Raw genomic sequence first — 26,933 nt, 5'->3', positions numbered from 1 at the left:
TAGTGAGTGGGTAGATGGTTGAGCGAGTGGGTGGGTGAGTGGGTGGTGTGTTGGTGAGTGAGTGGGTGGTGAGTGGGTGGTGAGTGGGCGGTGAGTGAGCGGTGAGCGGATGTTGAGTCAGTGAGTGGGTGAGCGAGTTGGTAAGTAGGTGGTTGAGTGGGTGGGTGGGTGAGTGGGTGGTTGAGTGGGTGGGTGGGTGAGTGGATGAGTGGGTGGTTGAGTGGGTGGGTGAGTGGGTGAGTGAGTGAGTGGGTGGGTGAGTGGGTAGGTGGGTGCGCGAGTGGGTGAGTGAGTGGGTGAGTGGGTGGTCAGTGAGTGGGTGAGTGAGTGGGTGAGTGGGTGAGTGGGTGGGTGAGTTAGTGAGTCTGTGAGTGAGTGAGTCTGTGAGTGAGTCTGTGAGTGAGTGAGTCTGTGAGTGAGTCTGTGAGTGATTGAGTGAGTTAGTGAGTCTGTGAGTGACTGAGTGATTAGACAGTCAACCCATGACACCTGCTGGGTCTGCCCCGTGACCTCCTGCCAGCGGGCGTTTGATGCTTCACGTGGCCTCAACGTGCACCTAGCCTGGCACGAGCGCCGTGGTGACGTCACCACAGCTTAGTGGCGAATGGCGGTTGTTGTTGTGAGTGACCTGGTGTGTGGTGATGATGTGATGGTGAACACTGTGTTATGGTGAACACTGTGGTGGTGAACATGCTGTTTGGCAGGCCGAGTCTTCAACACGGCTGTGGGGATCTGCGCTAAGTAATGAGGTGCAGGGAGTGAACGAGCGAGTGAACGATGCGTCATGAACCCGCTGCTTGCTGCTTGCTGCTGCTGCCCTCAAATCTGTGAGACGCGGCGAGGGCAGGGAGGGGGTGGGGTGGAGCGGGCTCGGGATGCCGGCCCACGTGTGGCAGCCTTCGTGAGCTCTTCCCATCATTCACATCGCCCCCACGCGACCCCTATCACTACCCCAGCCCCTATCACTACCCCTATCACTACCCCTATCACTACCCCAGCCCCTATCACTACCCCTATCACTACCCCCACCCCTATCACTACCCCTACCACTACCCCAGCCCCTATCACTACCCCTATCACTACCCCCACCCCTATCACTACCCCTATCACTACCCCAGCCCCTATCACTACCCCTACCACTACCCCTATCACTACCCCCACCCCTATCACTACCCCTATCACTACCCCAGCCCCTATCACTACCCCTATCACTACCCCTATCACTACCCCTATCACTACCCCTATCACTACCCCTATCACTACCCCAGCCCCTATCACTACCCCTATCACTACCCCAGCCCCTATCACTACCCCTACCACTACCCCTACCACTACCCCTATCACTACCCCCACCCCTATCACTACCCCTATCACTACCCCTACCCCTATCACTACCCCTATCACTACCACTACCCCTACCACTACCCCTATCACTACCCCAGCCCCTATCACTACCCCTACCACTAACCCTACCACTACCCCTATCACTACCCCTACCCCTATCACTACCTCTACCACTATCAGTACCCCTATCACTACCCCTATCACTACCCCTATCACTACCCCAGCCCCTATCACTACCCCCACCCCTATCACTACCCCAACCCCTATCACTATCCCAACCCCTATCACTACCCCAACCCCTATCACTACCCCAACCCCTATCACTACCCCAACCCCTATCACTACCCCTATCACTACCCCAACCACTATCACTACCCCTACCACTACCCATACCACTACCCCTACCACTACCCCTATCACTACCCCCACCCCTATCACTACCCCTATCACTACCACTATCACTACCCCTACCCCTATCACTACCCCTATCACTATCACTACCCCTATCACTACCCCTACCCCTATCACTACCCCTATCACTACCCCTACCACTATCACTACCACTATCACCACCCCAACCCCTATCACTACTCCAACCCCTATCACTACCCCAACCCCTATCACTACCCCTACCCCTATCACGACCCCAACCCCTATCACTACCCCAACCCTTATCACTACCCCTATCACTACCCAACCCCTATCACTACCCCAACCCCTATCACTACCCCTATCACTACCCAACCCCTATCACTACCCCAACCCCTATCACTACCCCAACCCTATCACTACCCCAACCCCTATCACTGCCCCAACCCCTATCACTACCCCTATCACTACCCCAGCCCCTATCACTACCCCAACCCCTATCACTACCCCAACCCCTATCACTACCCCAACCCCTATCACTACCCCAACCCTATCACTACCCCAACCCCTATCACTACCCCAACCCCTATCACTACCCCAACCCCTATCACTACCCCTATCACTACCCCAACCCCTATCACTACCCCAACCCCTATCACTACCCCAACCCCTATCACTACCCCAACCCCTATCACTACCCCAACCCCTATCACTACCCCTACCCCTATCACTACCCCAACCCCTATCACTACCCCAACCCCTATCACTACCCCAACCCCTATCACTACCCCAACCCCTATCACTACCCCAACCGCTATCACTACCCCAACCCCTATTACTACCCCAACCCCTATCACTACCCCTATCACTACCCCAACCCCTATCACTACCCTAACCCCTATCGCTACCCCAACCCCTATCACTACCCCAACCCCTATCATTACCCCAACCCATATCACTACCCCAACCCCTATCACTACCCCAACCCCTATCACTACCCCAACCCCTATCACTATCCCAACCCCTATCACTACCCCAACCCCTATCACTACCCCAACCCCTATCACTACCCCAACCCCTATCACTACCCCTATCACTACCCCAACCCCTATCATTACCCCAACCCCTATCATTACCCCAACTCCTATAATTACCCCTATCACTACCCAACCCCTATCACTACCCAACCCCTATCACTATCCCAACCCCTATCACTACCCCTATCACTACCCCTATCACTACCCCAACCCCTATCACTACCCCTACCCCTATCACGACCCCAACCCCTATCACGACCCCAACCCCTATCACTACCCAACCCCTATCACTACCCCAACCCCTATCACTACCCCTATCACTACCCCAAACCTTATCACTACCCCAACCCCTATCACGACCCCAACCCCTATCACTACCCCAACCCCTATCACTACCCCTATCACTACCCCTATCACTACCCCAACCCCTATCACTACCCCAACCCCTATCACTACCCCTATCAATACCCAATCCCTATCACTACCCCTATCACTACCCCAACCCCTATCACTACCCCAACCCCTATCACTACCCCAACCCCTATCACTACCCAACCCCTATCACTACCCCAACCCCTATCACTACCCCAACCCCTATCACTACCCCAACCCTTATCACTACCCCTACCCCAACCCCTATCACTACCCCAACCCCTATCACTACCCCTATCACTACCCCTATCACTACCCCAACCCCTATCACTACCACAACCCCTATCACTACCCCAGCCCCTATCACTACCCCTACCCCAACCCCTATCACTACCCCAACCCCTATCACTACCCCTATCACTACCCCAACCCCTATCACTACCCCAACCCCTATCACTACTTCTATCACTGCCCCAACCCCTATCACTACCCCTATCACTACCCCTACCCCAACCCCTATCACTACCCCTATCATTACCCCTATCACTACCCAACCCCTATCACTACCCCTATCATTACCCCTATCACTACCCAACCCCTATCATTACCCCAACACCTATCATTATCCCTATCACTACCCCAACCCCTATCACTACCCCTATCACTACCCCAACCCCTATCACTACCCTAACCCCTATCGCTACCCCAACCCCTATCACTACCCCAACCCCTATCATTACCCCAACCCATATCACTACCCCAACCCCTATCACTACCCCAACCCCTATCACTACCCCAACCCCTATCACTATCCCAACCCCTATCACTACCCCAACCCCTATCACTACCCCAACCCCTATCACTACCCCAACCCCTATCACTACCCCTATCACTACCCCAACCCCTATCATTACCCCAACCCCTATCATTACCCCAACTCCTATAATTACCCCTATCACTACCCAACCCCTATCACTACCCAACCCCTATCACTATCCCAACCCCTATCACTACCCCTATCACTACCCCTATCACTACCCCAACCCCTATCACTACCCCTACCCCTATCACGACCCCAACCCCTATCACGACCCCAACCCCTATCACTACCCAACCCCTATCACTACCCCAACCCCTATCACTACCCCTATCACTACCCCAAACCTTATCACTACCCCAACCCCTATCACGACCCCAACCCCTATCACTACCCCAACCCCTATCACTACCCCTATCACTACCCCTATCACTACCCCAACCCCTATCACTACCCCAACCCCTATCACTACCCCTATCAATACCCAATCCCTATCACTACCCCTATCACTACCCCAACCCCTATCACTACCCCAACCCCTATCACTACCCCAACCCCTATCACTACCCAACCCCTATCACTACCCCAACCCCTATCACTACCCCAACCCCTATCACTACCCCAACCCTTATCACTACCCCTACCCCAACCCCTATCACTACCCCAACCCCTATCACTACCCCTATCACTACCCCTATCACTACCCCAACCCCTATCACTACCACAACCCCTATCACTACCCCAGCCCCTATCACTACCCCTACCCCAACCCCTATCACTACCCCAACCCCTATCACTACCCCTATCACTACCCCAACCCCTATCACTACCCCAACCCCTATCACTACTTCTATCACTGCCCCAACCCCTATCACTACCCCTATCACTACCCCTACCCCAACCCCTATCACTACCCCTATCATTACCCCTATCACTACCCAACCCCTATCACTACCCCTATCATTACCCCTATCACTACCCAACCCCTATCATTACCCCAACACCTATCATTATCCCTATCACTACCCCAACCCCTATCACTACCCCTATCACTACCCCTATCACTACCCAACCCCTATCATTACCCCAACACCTATCATTATCCCTATCACTACCCCAACCCCTATCACTACCCCTATCACTACCCCAACACCTATCACTACCCCTATCACTACCCCAACCCCTATCATTATCCCTACCACTCCGTAACCTCTCCCACCCGTTCTCCTGTCACCATAGTTACACCACCACTTACAACAACAACCGCACTCTTTATCGCAACCACTGCCATTGTTTTTGTACAATTGTTTCATCGCTGCAAAAGCGCATCGGAATAGGTCGCTATGTCAATCTTTACAAGGTGAAAGCTAAAACGTTTCCTAGCGGGTTAAGTTGTGTGGGTGTGCCGTCACCACAATGACCCTGACATAATTAGAAATCGCTGGCGAGCGTGAAATGTTAAATGACCACGATGGTTACTTCCCTGCTCTGGTGAGTGAGTGGGTGAGTGAGTGAGTGGGTGAGTGAGTGAGTGAGGGTGAGTGAGTGGGTGAGTGAGTGAGTGGGTGAGTGAGTGCGTGAGTGAGTGGGTGAGTGAGTGGGTGAGTGAGTGGGTGAGTGAGCGAGTGCGTACGTGGGTTGGTGAGTGGGTAGTGAGTGGGTGAGTGGATAAGCGAGTGGTGAGTGAGTAGGTGAGTGAGTGGGTGAGTGAGTGGGTGAGTGAGTGGGAGAGCGATTGCGTAAGTGGGTCGGTGAGTGGGTGGTGAGTGGGTGAGTGGATGGTCAGTGAGTGGGTGAGTGAGTGGGTGAATGGGTTAGTGAGTGGGTAGATGGTTGAGCGAGTGGGTGGGTGAGTGGGTGGTGTGTTGGTGAGTGAGTGGGTGGTGAGTGGGTGGTGAGTGGGCGGTGAGTGGGCGGTGAGCGGATGTTGAGTCAGTGAGTGGGTGAGCGAGTTGGTAAGTAGGTGGTTGAGTGGGTGGGTGGGTGAGTGGGTGAGTGGATGGTTGAGTGGGTGGGTGGGTGAGTGGGTGAGTGGGTGGTTGAGTGGGTGGGTGGGTGGGTGAGTGGGTGGGTGAGTGAGTGAGTGAGTGGGTGGGTGAGTGGGTGAGTGGGTAGGTGGGTGCGCGAGTGGGTGAGTGAGTGGGTGAGTGGGTGGTTGAGTGGGTGAGTGGGTGGTTGAGTGGGTGAGTGGGTGGGTGAGTGAGTGAGTCGAAGAAAGAGTGCTGCTACTGCTGCTGATCATAAACTATTTGGGTACTTTATAAAATATATATTTGCCACGGTGACATTTAACCAGGGCTCGTACCGCACCCTGGGAATGTCAACTTTTAATTAACTCTTCACTTTCTCAGCTGAGCGAGCGATATAAATAATCACCTTCACACGCTGAGTGATTTATTCTACATTTTGATTTATTACCGCCACACTGCAAGGCCCCAAGAACGCCCCACTCAACCACTCAACCACTCATCACTCAACCACTCACTCACTAACTCACTCAACCACTCACTCACTAACTTACTAACTCACTCACTCAACCAATCACTCACTAACTCACTCAACCACTCACTAACTCACCCACTCAACCACTCACTCACTAACTTACTAACTCACTCACTCACTAACTTACTAACTCACTCACTCAACCAATCACTCACTAACTCACTCATCACCCACTCAACCACTCACTCACTAACTCACCCACTCAACCACTCACTCATCACCCACTCAACCAATCACTCACTAACTCACTCAACCACTCACTCACTCAACCACTCACTAACTCACCCACTCAACCACTCACTAACTCACCCACTCAACCACTCACTCATCACCCACTCAACCAATCACTCACTAACTCACTCACTAACTCACTCAACCACTCACTCACTAACTCACTCAACCACTCACTCACTAACTCACCCACTCAACTACTCACTCATCACCCACTCAACCAATCACTCACTAACTCACTCACTCAACCACTCACTCACTAACTTACTAACTCACTCACTCAACCACTCACTCACTAACTCACTCAACCACTCACTCACTAACTCACTAACTCACTCACTCAACCAATCACTAACTCACTCAACCACTCACTCACTAACTCACCCACTCACTCAACCACTCACTCATCACCCACTCAACCACTCACTCACTAACTCACTCACTCACTCAACCAATCACTCACTAACTCACTCACTCACTAACTCACTCACTCACTAACTCACTAACTTACTAACTCACTCACTAACCCACTCACTCACTAACTCACTCACTCACTAACTCACTCAAACACACACTCACTAACTTACTAACGCACTCACTCATCACCCACCCAACCACTCACTCATCACCCACTCAACCACTCACTCATCACCCACTCAACCACTCACTCACTAACTCACTCAAGCACTCACTCACTAACTTACTAACGCACTCACTCATCACCCACCCAACCACTCACTCATCACCCACCCAACCACTCACTCATCACCCACTCAACCACTCACTCATCACCCACTCAACCACTCACTCACTAACTCACTCACTCAACCACTCACTAACTCACTCAACCACTCACTCTCTAACTCACTCAACCACTCACTCATCACCCACTCACTAACTCACTTAAACAATCACTTATTCACATTGTTCAACAACCGCCACCGCACTGCAGCTCCCAGTAACACAGACGTAATACTCTGAATGTAATAACAATGCTTATTATTATAATAATATCCTTTGAAACGTCTACAGACCTTCCTCACGCCGCTGCTGGCTGACCCCCCCCCCCCCGCCAGAGTCCCGCGAATGCAACGAGCCCCCTAGTTTGAGGGTGTGGGGGGGGGCTGTTTGACCATACTTCACCACGCTGGTCAATACAGAGGCCGGTGAAGGTGTTGGCCGGCAGGCCCTGGATCGGTTCGCGTGTCACATCAGCAACGAGAACACTGCCCCGGGGCAGCGATTCTTGACGACCTGGGGTGGCACCTTTCATGGCCGGATTCGTGTTCGAAAACGCAATGTGCGTGTTGACGTCATCACAACACGTGCCACACGCAATGTGCGTGTTGACGTCGTCACAACACGTGCCACACGCAATGTGTGTGTTGACGTCATCACAACACGTGCCACACGCAATGTGCGTGTTGACGTCATCACAACACGTGCCACACGCAATGTGCGTGTTGACGTCATCACAACACGTGCCACACGCAATGTGCGTGTTGACGTCGTCACAACACGTGCCACACGCAATGTGTGTGTTGACGTCATCACAACACGTGCCACACGCAATGTGCGTGTTGACGTCATCACAACACGTGCCACACGCAATGTGCGTGTTGACGTCATCACAACACGTGCCACACGCAATGTGCGTGTTGACGTCGTCACAACACGTGCCACACGCAATGTGTGTGTTGACGTCATCACAACACGTGCCACACGCAATGTGCGTGTTGACGTCGTCACAACACGTGCCACACGCAATGTGCGTGTTGACGTCATCACAACACGTGCCACACGCAATGTGCGTGTTGACGTCATCACAACACGTGCCACACGCAATGTGCGTGTTGACGTCGTCACAACACGTGCCACACGCAATGTGCGTGTTGACGTCATCACAACACGTGCCACACGCAATGTGCGTGTTGACGTCATCACAACACGTGCCACACGCAATGTGCGTGTTGACGTCATCACAACACGTGCCACACGCAATGTGCGTGTTGACGTCGTCACAACACGTGCCACACGCAATGTGCGTGTTGACGTCATCACAACACGTGCCACACGCAATGTGCGTGTTGACGTCGTCACAACACGTGCCACACGCAATGTGCGTGTTGACGTCATCACAACACGTGCCACACGCAATGTGTGTGTTGACGTCATCACAACACGTGCCACACGCAATGTGCGTGTTGACGTCGTCACAACACGTGCCACACGCAATGTGTGTGTTGACGTCATCACAACACGTGCCACACGCAATGTGCGTGTTGACGTCATCACAACACGTGCGAAAAAAAAAATGTATAGTAATTGGTTTTTACCCTTTCAACTGGTACAAAAACTGACAATATACAAGGGATCATGTTTGCAATAACCACAACACAAGCAGTCAAAATGCAAACAAAAAGAAACCACTCTTTGAGTTGTACGCCTTTTGGCGTCATCTGGTCCAACACCAATGGAGACTAGGCTCTAAGAAAAGCTGTCTCGGGTGTGGGCCAATCAACTTCAAGGACAGTGCATATCATTATCATCATCAGAGTTGTATATTTTTGTTTGCATTTTGACTGCTTGTGTTGTGGTTATTGCAAACATGATGTCTTGTATAAAGGTGTCAGTTTTTGTACCAGTTGAAAGGGTAAAAACCTATTACTAGATTTTGCCACTGGTAAAGGAGGTCTCATAGTACAAAAAATGTAGTTAAGTTACAACCCACGTTGTTGAGTGAGTAGGTGGCTGAGTAGTTGGGTGAGTGAGTGTGCGGGTGAGTGGGTGGCTGATTGGATGGGTGAGTGAGTGTGCGGGTGAGTGGGTGGCTGAGTAGTTGGGTGAGTGAGTGTGCGGGTGAGTGGGTGGCTGAGTGGATGGGTGAGTGGATAGGTGAGTGGATGGCTGAGTGTGCTGGTGAGTGGATGGCTGAGTGGGCGGCTGAGTGGATGGCTGAGTGGATGGGTGAGTGAGTGTGCGGGTGAGTGTACGGGTGAGTGGGTGAGTGAGTGTGCGGGTGAGTGAGTGGCTGAGTAGGTGGGTGAGTGAGTGTGCGGGTGAGTGAATGGCTGAGTGGATGGGTGAGTGAGTGTGCGGGTGAGTGAGTGGCTGAGTAGGTGGCTGGGTGGTGGTGGTGGTGGCGCAGCTCCCCACACCGGCTGGGCCCACCCTGCCCAACAGGTTCCCTCTGCTCTAGAGCCTCGTGCCAGGACGGGTAGGAGGAAGTCGCGACGGCACCAGAGGAATGCACCAATGATGTAATGCCTGTGTGTGGCTAGGAGATGTTGACTAGCTCACCCGGTATGCAGGAGGTCGTGGGTTCGATCCCGACCCTGACGCCTGCTGCTGCTGTGTATTTTGAGTTTGCGGTGTCTCTCTCTCTCATCATCATCACGGTGGCTAGGAGATGTTACCTACCTCGCCCGGTATGCAGGAGGTCGTGGGCTCGATCCCGACCCTGGCGCCTGCTGCTGCTGCTGTATATTTGGAGTTTGTGTGTCTCTCTCATCATCATCACGGTGGCTAGGAGATGTTAACTACCTCGCCTGGTGTACAGGAGGTCGTGGGTTCGATCCCGACCCTGGCGCCTGCTGCTGTATATTTGGAGTTTGTGTGTCTCTCTCATCATCATCACGGTGGCTAGGAGATGTTAACTACCTCGCCTGGTATACAGGAGCTCGTGTTGCCTCAGAAACGTCGTGATTTTTATTTTATTTTACTTTCGTTAATTTTAAATTTTTACCTACGTGACTTTACCGAAAAAACCTAAGAATATGAATCCTTGCAGTCACGAAAGCTTCAAATCTAGAATTAGGAGCTCGTGGGTTCGATCCCGACCCTGGCGCCTGCTGCTGTATATTTGGAGTTTGTGTGTCTCTCTCTCTCCCCGTGGTCGCGTGGATTTTCCCCACTCCACCTTTGGAATCAACGTCACGCGTTTCGAGTTATTTGGCTCCTGCTATCAATGTGCACGCCATGATGATGACGATGATTAGCCCACTTCGCTGGGCTATCATTGCCAGGGTCGCTTCTGATAAAGCGCTACGTAAAATAAAAGAGTTGTTTAGAGTTTTAATAGACTGAACGCCTGGAAAATGCACGCACAATGAACGAATGGGTCGTGAATGAATGAAGGAGCGAGTGAATCAGTGACACGCAGCGCGGGGTTGTTCCAGGTCGCGGCGGAACTCCCACGCCGTGACGTGTGGCGTGCTGACGATGACGCTGACGCTGATGATGATGATATTGATGCTGATGATGATTATAATGATGATGCTGATGATGATTATAATGATGCTGATGATGATGATGCTGATGATGATTATAATGATGCTGATTATTATAATTATGCTGATGATGGTGATTATAATGATGATGCTGATGATGATTATAATTATGCTGATGATGATTATAATGATGCTGCTGATTATAATGATGATGGTGACGCTGATGATGTGATGCTGGTGACGCTGATGATGTGATGCTGCTGATCATGCTGCTGCTGCTGATGATGCTGCTGCTGATGCTGCTGCTGCTGATGATGCTGCTGCTGATGCTGCTGCTGCTGATGATGCTGCTGCTGATGCTGCTGCTGCTGATGCTGCTGCTGCTGCTGCTGATGATGCTGCTGCTGATGCTGCTGCTGCTGATGATGCTGCTGCTGATGATGCTGCTGCTGATGCTGCTGCTGCTGCTGATGCTGCTGCTGCTGATGATGCTGCTGCTGATGATGCTGCTGCTGATGAACCACAGACCGGGTGAAGCAGCAGTAGCAGCAGCTGCGTTAGCGGCAGCAGTGCCCGGCAGAGAGTCGCGCCTGTGCGCCCACGGCGAGGCGCTTGGGCCTCTGTGCGTCCTGCGAGCGAAACAAAAAACCACCGAAATCACTCGGCAGTTCCTGAAGAACTTCCTTGTCGGTCTCTCCTCTTTGCCGCTTTGGTCACCATCACAGCACGCTGAGAATCTCGCGCGAGCACTGACAGACAGCAGCAGGAGCAGTGGGGGGCGCCGCGGTGGCTAGGAGATGTTAACTACCTCGCCTGGTACACAGGAGGTCGTGGGCTCGATCCAGACCCTGACGCCTGCTGCTGTTTATTTGGAGTTTGCTTGTCTCTCTCTCATCATCATCACGGTGGCTAGGAGATGTTGACTACCTCGCCTGGTATTCAGGAGGTCATGGGTTCGATCCCGACCCTGACACCTGCTGCTGTATATTTGGAGTTTGCGTGTCTCTCTCTCATCATCATCACGGTGGCTAGGAGATGTTGACTACATCGCCTGGTGTTCAGGAGGTCGTGGGTTCGATCCCGACCCTGACGCCTGCTGCTGCGGTGTATTTGAAGTTTGCGCGTCTCTCTCTCCCCGTGGTCGCGAGGATTTGTCTCCGGGTCGTGCGGTTCCCCTCCCCCACCCCCACATTGAGAATCGACACCACCACGCGTTCGGAGTAATTGGCTACTCCTGTGAATGTCCACGTGACGATGACGATGAGCCCAGGTCGTTGCGCTGTCATTTGTGATGGCCAGGTCGGATTTAACGACGCACTTCTGTATTTACGCGATCTAACCCAACACCCCCCCCCCGCCCATCTATTACCAAGTGCACATGTACCGTGCCTATCTTCACAGCCAACGTGTCGTCCGCATGTCTAAGCCAGCCGGAGGGTGTCCCGTGCACTTGGGAGGTGTCCCGCGTACAGAGACGGAGGCGAGTCCACATCGCTGCCCCTTCCTCTTGACGGCACCGCCTCTCCAGAGGAAGCCGCGGCTGTCCACAGAACGCTCCGCCGATCGTGGGAAGTCTTTGGGTGAACGTTCGGCACGAACCGGGGGGAGCATCCTCGCCGACTCGTTAAGCGGGGACCACAGCGGATGGGCGAGTCGCACCGAGACAGACCGGAATGTCTCAGTTCAACGTCATTTGTATCGCGCCTTGGCCAGGGCGCTTTAACGGAGGGTTAAGCAGGTCCAACGATGACGACGACGACGTCAGCAGGCACACTGCGTGACGCTGCCGCATGCGGGTGACATCACAGATGTGACGTCCCGCTCACTTGCCGTGCAATATAATATATCCATTATTGGGCCCCCCCCAAAATTAAAAAAAGTCTATTTTTATACTTTTTGCATTGTGTGCAGTCTGGAAGCTACCCACATGGCAAATTTCAAGTTTGTTGTATGTCGGGAAGTACGCTAAACATTGCGAACAGACACACATATTCACAAATTTCCCTTTTATATATGTAGATGAGTAATCAGTTAATTAGCCTGTTATTCTTCTACAAGGAATTGTAATTGTAAGGTGTATTACTTCGTAATACGCTTCCAGGCCGCACTAAGGGTTACGCTAAATATCTCTACTAATATTGGCAAGGTAGATGTTCCACGATTTTAAATTAATGAGGAAGTTCCTGCCGATGTGGGGGGGTGGGGGGGGGAGATGGATGGAAATTTAGTTTTTGTAAGAAAACACTAAAATCGTGCTAATTTACGATGTCGTCACGGCGGCAACGTGGAGGTGGCGTCTGTGGGCCCCGTGGGGCGCCGCGGTCTGTGGAAGGCGGCGAACGAGACGAGCCGCGACGAGGCGGCGACGCTTCGCACTGACTCGCTCTGACTCACTCTGACTCGCTCTGACTCGCTCTGACTCGCTCTGACTCACTCTGACTCACGCTGACTCGCTCTGACTCGCTCTGACTCACTCTGACTCACTCTGACTCGCTCTGACTCGCTCTGACTCACTCTGACTCGCTCTGACTCACTCTGACTCACGCTGACTCGCTCTGACTCGCTCTGACTCACTCTGACTCACGCTGACTCGCTCTGACTCGCTCTGACTCACTCTGACTCACTCTGACTCACTCTGACTCGCTCTGACTCACTCTGACTCGCGCTGACTCGCTCTGACTCGCTCCGCTCCGTCACCACGTCGCCGTTTGTCGCTGGCCGCTCGGCGCTTGGGGCCTCGGGACCACGTGACGAGCGGCTGCAGTTGGTGACGAAGCGCACTCGTCGGTGTTCTTACTATTGTTGTTGTTGTTGATGTTGTTATTGTTGTTGTTCTTCTTATTGTTATTATTGTTATAATTGTTGTTATTGTTGTTATTGTTGTTGTTATTGTTGTCATCACCGCGATAGAGAACTCGTGTCTTTAGACTCGATTGGCGTGTTTAGTGTTGGCGTCCTCCACCCACACCCCCCCCCCAAACCTTTGCACCTCCGATTAGCACGTTTTGCTACGTACGGTGCGAAAGAAGATCAACGCACAGACACAGCACGGCTGACTACATCTATCATACTGCGGTTGAGAGGAGGGCAAGACGCACCCCCCGGTGGCCAATCGGCGCGGTGGTTCGCGGTTCGACTCAGGCGGGCCGCCCCGGTTATTACTGCCGCGTGCGTGCCCGTGTGGTGACCCTGGTGCGGGCGGGGAGCGGCAGCGTGGTCGCGGGTAACGCCGCGCTGCGCTACGAACCCGGCCACCCGAGATCGACTCCCGCTCACGGCCACCAACATCGGTGATAGAGATTGTCTGAACTGGTTCTGGGCCTCCCCTAGGTCGACTCAGCCTCAAATGAGAACCTGGTGCAGTGTGTAAACATCGCCGCCGGGGAGACAAAGGCGGCCGGGCGTGGTGCTGGCCACCCACCCCTCTCCCCACTACGTATCACAAAGACAAATAGGCCGCTTATAGCCTTAACAGACTGTTGGGGCAAGTGCTGTTCGCAAGCACCTGAAGGCCGGCACGGCACACGAGGGTGGTGGTCTGGCCACCACCACGGCCGGCCGCCTTTGTCTCCCCAGTGGCGATGTTTACACACCGCACAAGGTACTCATTTGAGGCTGAGTCGACCTAGGGGAGGCCCAGGAACGGTTCAGATAATCGCCACTGGTGTTGACCGTGAGCGGGAATCGAACTCGGGTCGCCGGGTTCGTAGCGCAGCGCAGTACGTTAACAGCGACACGACCGCTCACACACATCACCAACACACACCACACACACACACCACACGCACATCACACATACACTCCACACAAACACACCACACATACACACCACACACACACATCACACACACACACATCACACACACACATCACACACACACATCACACACCACACACACACACCACACACCACACACACACCACACACACACCACACACACCACACACACATCACACACATCACACACACCACACACACACATCACACGCACATCACACACACACACATCACACACACACATCACATACACACCACACACACCACACACACACGCACACCACACTCACCACACACCACACACACACACCACATACCACACACACACCAAACACACCACACACACACATCACACACATCACACACACACACATCACACCACACACATCACACACACACATCACACACACACCACACACACACATCACACACACACCACACACACACACCACACACACACACACATCACACACACACCACACACACACCGCACACACACCACACACACACACATCACACACACACCACACACACACCGCACACACACACATCACACACACATCACACACACACCACACACACACACATCACCATCACACACACACCACACACACACCACACACACACCACACACACACATCACACACATACACCACACATCACCATCACACACACCACACACACACACACCACACACACCACACACACATCACACACACCACACACACATCACACGCACATCACACACACACACATCACACACACACCACACCACACACACCACACACACCACACACACACCACACACACCACACACACACCACACACACCACACACACACACCACACACACACACCACATACCACACACACACCACACACACACACCACACACACCACACACACACATCACACACACACATCACACACACACCACACACACACACATCACACCACACACATCACACACACACATCACACACACACCACACACACACACCACACACACACACCACACACATCACACACACACCACACACACACACATCACACACACACCACACACACACACATCACACACACACATCACACACACACCACACCCACACACCACACACACACCACACACACACATCACACACACACACACCACACACACACCACACACACACACACATCACACACACACACACATCACACACACACACACCACACCCACACACCACACACACACCACACACACACATCACACACACACACACCACACACACACCACACACACACACACATCACACACACACACACACACACCACACACACACCACACACACACATCACACACACACCACACACACACACCACACACACCACACACACCACACACACCACACACACACCACACACACAAATCATCCACATTCCTCTTGGCCCAGTAGAGAGAGAGACAATTGCGGGAAGCGGCCCTCACACCACGCACGCGCGCTACAGGCAACATCAAAGCCGCGGATCTTTGATGCTCGTTCAGCCGTCCAGCCCGTCCTTGATCATCGCGAGAGCCGAGGAGGGGGGGCGAAGTAAACCCACAGCGAGGCAGTTCCAAAGAAATGCGGTTCCCATCGAGATGATTTCAAAGTGCATTGCCGCAGTGGCTTGGATGTTTGGATGTTTGGCCAATTTCCGACCATGGCTGCTGATGATGACGATGATGACAAATCCGACGATTGAACAGCTGCACGTGGACTGGCAGGATGGAGGCGGGTGGGTGGGCCAAGTGACAGCCACGTGGCTTCGTGTCCCGCTCTCCTCCCGGGCCCCGCTCGGGGTGCGTGCACGTGGTTTTAGGCGCGTGGGGCGATCGTCACGAAGGGAGGCGCTGCTGCCGCTGTGATCGCACATTTAGTCAAATCCGTGAGGTCACCGCCGCCGCACCGGCGGTGACCTCCTGTGAGCGCGTGACGGTGAAGTGTGATGTTTGTGATGTGTGTGCGGGTGATGGTGATGATGTTGGTGACATTGATGTTGGTGACATTGATGTTGGTGATGGTGGTAACGTGTGTGTGTGATGGTGACGCGTGATGTTGCTAATGATGTTGGTGATGGTGATGATGTTGGTGATGATGGTGATGATGTTTGTGATGGTGATGGTCACAGATTGTTGCTGTTGCTGCTGCTGCAGACGAGCAGCGGAAGGGAATTCGGTCGAAGCGACGGGGAACACTTCGATGAGCGGCGATCCTCGCGATGTCAGGTAAGGGAGCGAGCTCACTCGTCGCAATTCATTCACCGATGAGCCCATTCACCCATTCACTCATTCACTCACCCCGCTCACCGTCCGCTCGCCAATCGTGGGGTTCTCTGCGCTGTCCACGGCCCCGGAGGAGGGCGGGGAGGTTTTTTATGACGTTGGTCGCGAAATCTTTCGTGTTAAACAAAAAAATCATCGTTCGAAAAGCGACTTCCTGGCGCTCGCCCGCAAGTCCTGGGGTCGAGAGCACGAACCCACCGTCTTCCCCTGCACGGTATCCACGCCGCAGCCTGTGCACCCCCCCCCCCTCCCTCCCACCTCCTCCTCCACCACCACCACGTGCACCTGCGCCAGCGCCGACTGGAACGCGCGTGTCCGCAGGCAACTTGACCGCGACTCTGCTCAACACCACGATGCTCCTCGTCCAAGTCACCTACATCAGTGATTTCACGTGCTACCACAAGAAGGTGAGGGTCCCTCCCCGTGCGGGCAGCCTCGTCGTGCGCGCACGCACACAAAGACAAAGACGTCCCGTGTAGCCTTAACAGACTGTTGGGGCCAGTGCTGTTAGCGAGTAGCACGTACGAAGGCCGGCACGGCGCACTAGGGGGGGGATGGGTGGCGAGCACCACGCTCGCCGGTGGCCGCCTTTGTCTCTCGTGGCGAATTTTTTTTTTCACATCGCACCAGGTACTCGTTTGAGGCGAAGCCGACCTAGGGACAGGGCCCAGGGCCGGTTCAGATAATTGGTCACTGGGTGTTGGTGGCGCATTATCGGGAATCGAACTCGGGTCGCCGGATTCGCAGTGCCAGCGTGGCTAGCCGCTACGCCGCACGTACGAGCCCTCCTCCTGCAAAGGCAAACAACAAAAAACATGAAATACGGAGACTCCTCTACTTACGAACATTCAACTCACAAACTTTCAGAGATACGCACAAACTTGTACGTGTGTCCAGTTGCCTGTTCGGACCGAGTTCGTAAGTTCAACCGCCGCGCAATAGATGGCGGTGGTGGCATCTACATCTGTGGAACGTGAAGAACCAGTGGCATCTACATCTGCAGAATATGAAGAACCAGTGACATCTACATCTGCAGAACGTGAACAACCAGTGGCATCTACATCTACAGAATATGAAGAACCAGTGGCATCTACATCCGCAGAACGTGAAGAACCAGTGGCATCTACATCTGCAGAATATGAAGAACCAGTGGCATCTACATCCGCAGAACGTGAAGAACCAGTGGCATCTACATCAACAGGAGATTATACAACTTTTAAAGCCATTCCCCGTGTTGAGTGTACACGCCGTAGAATGTGTTTGGAATCGACAGGAGTAAAGTGGTTCCTACGATAAAATAGACGTACGAACAGACCTCTGCAAACCAACTCGTTCGTAGGCAGAGCAGTCCCTGTAGAGGCAGGAGACTCGGCGACGGCGGCGGGCACAGCGAGCGTCAGTTAGCCGACGAGGAGCGGCGACGCCTCCACCGAATTGAGTGTCGCTGCTGCTGCTGCGTTTGTCGTTCCAGCCGGGCGTCGCCTCCAGCGAGTACTGCAGGCTCATCTGCTCCAACATGGCGAGGGACGCGCTGGCGACCGGCTTCCGCGGCAGCTTCGCGCTCGACGTCTCCCGCGTTGTCAATCTGTCGGAGGTCTTCTGCATGGTGAGCTCGGGACGCCGTCGGGAAAGCCCGCGGCGCTAAGCGGCAGCGGGACGGGGCGGCCTTTCACGGTCGCTCTTTCGTAATGGAGAGGGGTGAATTGTTTTTGTTGTTGCTGCTGCTGCTCTAAGTTTTGATGGGCTCGATCGCGCACAACACAAAACGCGCCGTCAACACACCACGCCACCGACCCGACGTAGCGGGACTTGTTTTGTTGTTGTTCTTGTTGTTGTGTCCACAAAACGTGCCGATCAGTTACTCGTTCAGCACTCATCTGTTACATCCACACGACCTAACCCCACACGACTTAACCCCAAACAAACCAATTTAACCAACAATTAACGGGGGCACTTTTGGCATCACATTCTGCCCTCCTGTACCGCGTGGTTTTCATAACGTGAATTGGATACAGGACGCGAGGAATGTGTTACGGAACACATTTCTTATAACGCGGATGCGAATTGGGATATAACGCGATCGAGTGATCGGAGCTGTCGCGCACGAGGTAGGAGCGAGCGGTCGTACGGCTGACTCGGCGTAGCGTCACCGCACGAGGCGGGATGCTGCTGGATGTTTCTAGACGCTACCCACGCGCCTTGCGTACGCGTCTCGCGTGTCATCGCGGACGGTGCTTTAACCCCCCTATGTTATATATCGTTTATTATAACGCGATTTTTCCATAACGCGGTGTGTCTTCATGAACGCGACTACTACTGCGTTATAGGAGAACAGGCTGTACATTGGGACGCGTTCGGTAGCAACATCGCAATGTCACGCACGGGGACAGCTGCCACCGATGGGCCCCCCCCCCCCATCAGTGGCAGCTGTTGGTTAGTACACGGCAAGGCCGTGTACAAGGTCCTAACAGAAGCCACGCATGACCATGATTTTGTTCTCCCTCGGTTCATCGCTTTCTTTCAGATCGACGGCGGCAAAGAAACATATTTGAGTGAGTAGATGTTTTGTTTTCTAACCGCTTACTTCCGATTCACGAGGCTCACAGTCGTCGTGGTCGTCGTCGTCGTGGTCGTCGTTAATCCGCTGCTGGATGCAGGCGGCCCAAAGGCATCGCCGCTTCTGCCCGTGACGCATCCTGCCCTCGCCCGCTGGCTTTCCTTACCCCTTGGTGTGAAGATGGAGCCTCTGACCTGCATGCGGTCTCTAGGCCCCGCGGTCTCCAGCCGCTGCTGCCACTCTGGAGTTGAAGTGAATCTGCGCTCCCAGCGCCGGTAGCTGATAGCTCGCGTTAGCAGTGGTGCTGGTAGTTGCAGTAGTAACGACGACGACGATAGTGGTGATGGTGGTGGTGACCTCCATTTTATTAAAGCGCCTTTCATGTTGAAAGCATCCCAGGGCGTTGGACGTATAGATACATTCTAACCAAAATAAAAAGCTGATAAGAACAATACCAATGACCGCTGCTCTCGAAATTCCAATAAAACGAGGAACTATGATAAAACCGATTTATCATTATTACAGAGTAATCCAATCAGACAATGGAATCGTTATTTTTTAAGTCTTCACTTATAAGAAAGGCCTGTACAGGACAAATAAGTCCGTTTTAAGACGATGATTTAAAAAGTGAGGAAGGGGACTCCACGTTTGTGGGGTCTGGCTGCAGAAAGCTGCGCATCTCCCCACATTAACAACAACAAGCACATCAACAACAAGCACATCAACAACAATCACATCAACAACAACCACATCAACAACAACAAGCACAGAACCAGCACGGCCTTGTGGTGCTCAGATATCAACAAACTCGACACGTTCCTCAATCACACCGTGCGTGTGGCCTTAGCGCCGCGCCGCCAACCCGGCGGCCCGAGTTCGATTCCCACTTACGGCCACTAGCACCGGTGGCGATTATCTGAACCGGTCCTGGGCCTCCCCTAGGTCGACTAAGCCTCAAATGAATACCCGGTGCGGCGTGGTAAATATCGCCACTGGGGAGACAAAGGCAGCCGGGCGTAGTGCTGGCCATCCACCCCCTCGTGTGCCGTGCCGGCGTTCATAGGTGCTACTCGCTAGCAGCACTTGCCCCAACAATCTGTTAAGGCTACGCGGGGGATCTTTGTCTTTGTGGCCTTAAAAGGATAAAATATATCAATATAATGGGCGACGTGTTGAGCAATGGCCCTTCTTCATGGCACCTAGAGAGGCCACTAGAGAGATAGAGTTTGATGATGAGAGTTGGAGACCTCACGTTCTTACACTGTGGGGCCTGATGGGAACTGCGTCTGAAATGATTCCTGATGACCCAGATTTTGAATCGGGCATAGGACAGTTGCTGTTGAGTGATAGACAACAAACCCCTTTCAATAATGACAAAGTATGATGACTCAACAATGACAGACTCGTTTGGAGTAGAAGTGACATTGCCCAGTGTCGCTGGCGCAATGCATTGTGGGCCACCCACGGCCGCTTCGTTGAGTTATCATTTGTGATGACCAGCTCGCTCCTGAAAGAAAAGGCGACATAGCTCAGTGGGCTTCACCTGGTAAGATTAAACAAGAAAGTTTAGTTTTATTTGCATGTTTTTTTAAAGTGATTTATTTACCTTTCCTATACTTTGCACTGCTACCCTGTTGTTTGTGTCGTGTTTGTTGTTGTTGTAACGTTCTGACCACGTGCCCCGACTGGACATCTGTGAAAGAATAGCTTCATAGCTCATCAGATTCCTCTTCCAGTGTCAATACTGATTATGATTCTGAATTCATGGGCGGTGGCCACGCGTTTCCGCGCCACTTGCTACGGGTGACGTCACAACAACAACAATAACAACAACGACCGCCATTCACGACTACGTGGCGGCGACGTCACCACGGCGCTTGTGCCAGGCTAGATGCCTGATGGCGCGCCCATTCCCGTGCCCGCATCCGCTAACCGCGCGCTCTGTTCCTCACGCAGACACGGTGCCCCTGGCCACGCCGCCGCCGCGAGCGCAAGGTGAGAGCCGCGCTCTGCACGTTTCCCCAAACTCGAGTGGACAACGAAGAGGGCTCTTCATCACGTGGGGGTTTATAGGAGCAGCCAAACACTCTGGACCAGTGGTTCTTAATCTGGGGTGCACGCACCCGTTGGGGTGCGAGATGCCCTTTGATGCCCTTTCTGAGAACCAAAGCGGTGCAGGCAGCAGTAATGGTGAAGGACCACTGCTCTGAACGCGTGACGTTGATTCTAAATGTGGAGGGAAAATCCCGAGGACCCGGAGAAAAATTCACACGACCGCAGAGAGAGAGAGAGACACGCAGACTCCAAATATATACAGCAAGCATCAGGGTCGGGATCGAACCCACGACCTCCTGCATACCAGGCGAGGTAGTTAACATCTCCGAGTCACTGCGACGCCCAGAAAACGAATCGAAGCTCCGCCCAGTAGCTGCCACTGCGTTGGCAGTGGCGCACGAAAATTATGATAGTTGACGTTTCAGGCAATGCCCCTGCTTCACGCGTAAATAGAGAAGCTGTAGAGGTGGAGCGCATGGGGCCTGATGAGAATAGGAATAGTCACACTAGTAGTGGCTATTGAGTAACAACCCCTTCGATAATCGACAAAGATGACTAAAACAATGAAAAATAACAACCTTGTTTGGAGCGAAAGTAATATTACAAACTGTTGCTGGCACATTGCGTTGAGGGCTACCCATAATGCAAGTCGCCAGAAAAGCAACACTTTAGAATGTTTGTTGTGTTTTGTGCGAAGTCACCCTCGTCGGTGGCTGACGAGTTTGCAACTCGATGCTGACCACGCCCCCCCCACCCCCACCCCCACACACAGAGCACAGCACCCTGGTCACCTCGCCGCCGCTAACCAGGAGTACGTCCGCCGCACGCCGGGTGGACGCGACGCACGCTCCCTCGCATCCCGCTTTGCGGGGAAAATAGAAACAGCCGCCCCGATCATTTCCACTGCTACCGTCGCGAGATGGAATCGAACCGGCGCCATCTGCTGCAGCGTCATGGCGATCACCGCGGAGGCGTCGATGATGCACGTGACGTCATGGCGACCAGCTCAATGGACGTCGATGATGCTCGTGGCGTCACGGCGACCAGCTCAATGGGCGTCGATGATGCACGTGGCGTCACGGCGACCAGCTCAATGGGCGTCAATGATGCACGTGATGTCATGGCGACCAGCTCAGTGGGCGTCGATGATGCACGCGGCGTCATGGCGACCAGCTCAGTGGCGTCGATGATGCACGTGACGTCATGGCGACCAGCTCAATGGGCGTCGATGATGCACGTGGCGTCATGGCGACCAGCTCAGTGGGCGTCGATGATGCACGTGGCGTCATGGCGACCAGCTCAGTGGGCGTCGATGATGCACGTGGCGTCATGGCGACCAGCTCAGTGGGCGTCGATGATGCACGTGGCGTCATGGCGACCAGCTCAATGGGCGTCGATGATGCATGTGGCGTCATGGCGACCAGCTCAGTGGGCGTCGATGATGCACGTGGCGTCATGGCGACCAGCTCAGTGGGCGTCGATGATGCACGTGGCGTCATGGCGACCAGCTCAGTGGGCGTCGATGATGCACGTGGCGTCATGGCGACCAGCTCAGTGGCCGTCGATGATGCACGTGGCGTCACGGCGACCAGCTCAGTGGGCGTTGATGATGCACGCGGCGTCATGGCGACCAGCTCAATGGGCGTCGATGATGCACGTGGCGTCATGGCGACCAGCTCAGTGGGCGTCGATGATGCACGTGGCGTCATGGCGACCAGCTCAGTGGGCGTCGATGATGCACGTGGCGTCATGGCGACCAGCTCAATGGGCGTCGATGATGCACGTGGCGTCATGGCGACCAGCTCAGTGGGCGTCGATGATGCACATGGCGTCATGGCGACCAGCTCAGTGGGCGTCGATGATGCACGTGGCGTCATGGCGACCAGCTCAGTGGGCGTCGATGATGCACGTGGCGTCATGGCGACCAGCTCAGTGGCCGTCGATGATGCACGTGGCGTCACGGCGACCAGCTCAGTGGGCGTTGATGATGCACGCGGCGTCATGGCGACCAGCTTAATGGGCGTCGATGATGCACGTAGCGTCATGGCGACCAGCTCAATGGGCGTCGATGATGCACGTGACGTCATGGCGACCAGCTCAATGGGCGTCGAGGATGCACGCGGTGTCATGGCGACCAGCTCAATGGACGTCGATGATGCACACGGCGTCATGGCGACCAGCTCAAAGGACGTCGATGATGCACGTGACGTCATGGCGACCAGCTCAGTGGGCGTTGATGATGCACGTGGCGTCATGGCGACCAGCTCAAAGGACGTCGATGATGCACGCGGCGTCATGGCGACCAGCTCAATGGACGTCGATGATGCACACGGCGTCATGGCGACCAGCTCAATGGGCGTCGATGATGCACGTGGCGTCATGGCGACCAGCTCAATGGGCATCGATGATGCACGTGGCGTCATGGCGACCAGCTCAATGGGCGTCGATGATGCACGTGGCGTCATCGTCACATGTTCATCGCTCATTCGATCCCATCTTCCGGCGTGGCAGCTAAAAACGATGTTTAAAAAACACCGTCCGCTACACCACCGCTCCTGACACAACAATTACAGACGCACTCACATGCTTGTGAATTTTTCTTTACTAAACTATGTTATAGTTTACCAGGTAAGGCCCACTGAGCTATATAGCTCTTTTTCAGAAGCGACCTGGCCACAAAGTATAGCTCAACGAAGTGGCTTATATCATGTGGACATTTATAGCAGCCAATGCACATTGAATCTAGATGTGAAGGGAAAAACCAGAGGATCCGGAAAAAAAGTCCACATGACCACAGGGAAAACACGCAAACTCCAAATTTACAGGTGTCACGCTCGGGATTGAACTCACGACCTCCTGCATACCAGGCGAGGGAGTTAACATCTCGCCACTGTGGCACCCTATAACCGCACATAAAGCCACACTCACATTACTTAATAAATGAAAACATTAATAACATAAACATGCAACTTACCTCGGCCGCAGCCTGGCCGAATGCATGGGGCGTTGACGTCACGGCGGCCATCTTGCATGCGGATTTGTTTTTCCGGCAGCCGATTGGGTGACGTTGGCCTGAGCCGTTACGTCTACCCCTAGCAACCACTGAGGTGCGTCCGCACGCAGACATGCTCGCCGTGTCGCGCTGCCGCTGCCCTTCGTGGCCTCCGCGGTTTCACTCACACGCCGCGTTTCTCCACGCAGGCGCCTGGACCGGGGAGAACACTGCAACATCGCTGCTGTTGCTAATCTGTGGCCTTCTCTGCCTGCTGGGGGTGATCTACTGGTGAGTGAGTGAGTGAGTTAGAGCGCGCCACACAGAATGGCATGCGATTTATTTTTTACAAAGGCGGTCGTGGTTGAGTTCCCGAAGAACGCCGCGTTAAGGAGACATCGCGTGATAATAAAGTGTGTAATTATAGGAGCAAAGCATGGTCGTGATAAAACGTGAGATGCGTACGCAGGCTGACGCACGCTGGTAGCATCTAGAATCATCCAGCAGCATCCCAACGCCCCCTGTGCGATGCTATGCCAAGGCAGCCGTACGACCGCTTGTTCCTACCTTGCGCGACGTTGTTCCGTTTGCTCGATCGTGTTGTATCCATTTCGCATCCGCATCATAAAAAAATGTGTTTCCCTAATATACTCATCGTGTTATGAACAATTCGCATTCTGAAAACAACATGCGGCGTTATAAGAGAACATACTATTTTCTTCTCTGGATTGCGACGCTCAGCTTTCTCGTCCCTATGATCGGGCGTCTGGGTAGTGGCACGGTGCGGTGCCAAGATGTTAACTGCCTCGCCTGGTATACAAGAGGGCATGGGTTCGATCCCGACCTTGATGCCTGCTGTATATTTGGAGTTTGTGGTTCTTCCCCTCCACATTTAGAATCGACGTCGTGCGTTTAGAGTCTTTGGCTGCCGCTATAAATTTCCACGCGATGGGTTCATAGCGCAGCGCTGCGAAAATCGTCGCATCCACTGAACGATATCACCACTCGCGCACTCGACCTCTGAGTTGAGCTCCCGGTGCGGCCGGCGTGAAACGTCGGACATCGGGCCGCACAGCACTTGGTGATGTGCCCATTGCCCTTGCGAGGAACAGGATCAGGAGGATGAAGAGGAGGAGCAGGAGGAGGCGAGAGGCAGCGCAGGAGGGAGACGGCGCCGAGCTGGCGGAACGGATCATGGTCGGCGAGGAGCTGGCGATCCACGTTATGGGAGAAGCGGTCGTGAACGTCACCGTGGGAACCGTGGGCCCCGTGGCTAACGGGACAACGGCGGGCACCATCGCCACCCCGGGAACCCCGGGCGCCGTGGCCGTCGGGGCGAGGGCGGTGCCCACGCGCGTGGATGCGTCCACCTCCACGGACGACGTCGTGGCGCGAGGGGGCGACTCCTAGGGGGCCACTGGGCAGGGAGGGGGGGGGGTGGAGGACCCCCGAGGCCACGGAGCCACCTCGAGCTGTGCTGTGATTGGACCTCGCGGCTCAAAGAGTCGCCGATGCTCGGGGACGGAAGCAAGAGAGCGTGGCGCCCCCAGCGGCTGGATTTCTGAGAAATGATCGGGCCGAGCCATACACCGGACTGAATCGCAATCACTGATGCACACGGAAGAGCCAATCGGCGTCCAAAGACAATTGATCGCTCATCTCGTATCTGTTCTGCACCGGTGTCACCTCACTCTGCTCCCCGCGTGCACCTCACTGGTCCCGCTCCGTCCCGCCGCACGGCATTCCCCCCTTCTCGTTTCACGGCGTCCCCCCCCCCTCGCCAGCGGCTCGGCACCCAACACGGGGCGTGGTGGGGGGCGGAGAGCGGCGGCGGCAAATCGTACGGCGCTCCGCCGCCACTGAGCTCCGGCTTACAGGATGGAACCTGGGTTAGACTCTGGAGCGGGGTGCGTTGTTGTCGTCGTTGTTGTTGTGGTGGTAGTGGTAGCGGTGAACTTGGATTGTCCCAGCCGTTGGTAGCTGCTGGTGATAGGGCCCCAAAAAATCCAGCAACACTGTCTGCGATTCCTGGCAGGGGTAGTGGTGGTTGGGTTTCTGCGTAAACGACTGTGACGTTGCCGTGCCATAATTCGTGCATGCTACTAGAGTCGTGCGTTGGGCTAGGAACTCCCCCGCGTCTACCATAGCGACGGGGTTCTCGTCTACAAACGTCGTTCACCGGCTTTGGCTCAGGCGAGCCTGACTCACAAGGCACGCACGGCCGACGAGGAAGCCGCGTGTCGGGTGGAAATTGTCTCTGGAGATGCCCCCTGGGGTGCGTGTTGGGCACTTTGCCAAACGCGAATCGTTGTTGTCATTGACTGGAGGTTGCCTCATGTCGTCACA

At 54.2% G+C, this 26,933-nt stretch overlaps 1 protein-coding gene across 1 annotated transcript in view; it reads left to right on the top strand.

Moving 5' to 3' along the window:
• LOC144949214 (uncharacterized) overlaps positions 1-25,997 on the top strand; it is a 69,142-nt gene extending 43,145 nt beyond the window's left edge. Inside the window, exons 2-9 of the mRNA XM_078879103.1 lie at positions 16,830-16,926; positions 17,305-17,390; positions 18,455-18,589; positions 19,508-19,535; positions 21,497-21,535; positions 22,368-22,406; positions 24,797-24,878; positions 25,700-25,997. Of these exons, the coding sequence (XP_078735229.1) occupies positions 16,920-16,926; positions 17,305-17,390; positions 18,455-18,589; positions 19,508-19,535; positions 21,497-21,535; positions 22,368-22,406; positions 24,797-24,878; positions 25,700-25,997 (714 nt within the window). The 5' untranslated portion in view covers positions 16,830-16,919. The remainder of the gene's footprint in view (positions 1-16,829; positions 16,927-17,304; positions 17,391-18,454; positions 18,590-19,507; positions 19,536-21,496; positions 21,536-22,367; positions 22,407-24,796; positions 24,879-25,699) is intronic.
• Positions 25,998-26,933: the final 936 nt, after the last annotated feature.

The sequence above is a fragment of the Lampetra fluviatilis genome, chromosome 53 (genome assembly GCF_964198595.1).
Source record: "Lampetra fluviatilis chromosome 53, kcLamFluv1.1, whole genome shotgun sequence".
Lineage (NCBI taxonomy): Eukaryota > Metazoa > Chordata > Hyperoartia > Petromyzontiformes > Petromyzontidae > Lampetra > Lampetra fluviatilis.
Note: the sequence above shows the minus strand (reverse complement) of the source record. Positions and strands in the feature narration are given on the sequence as shown.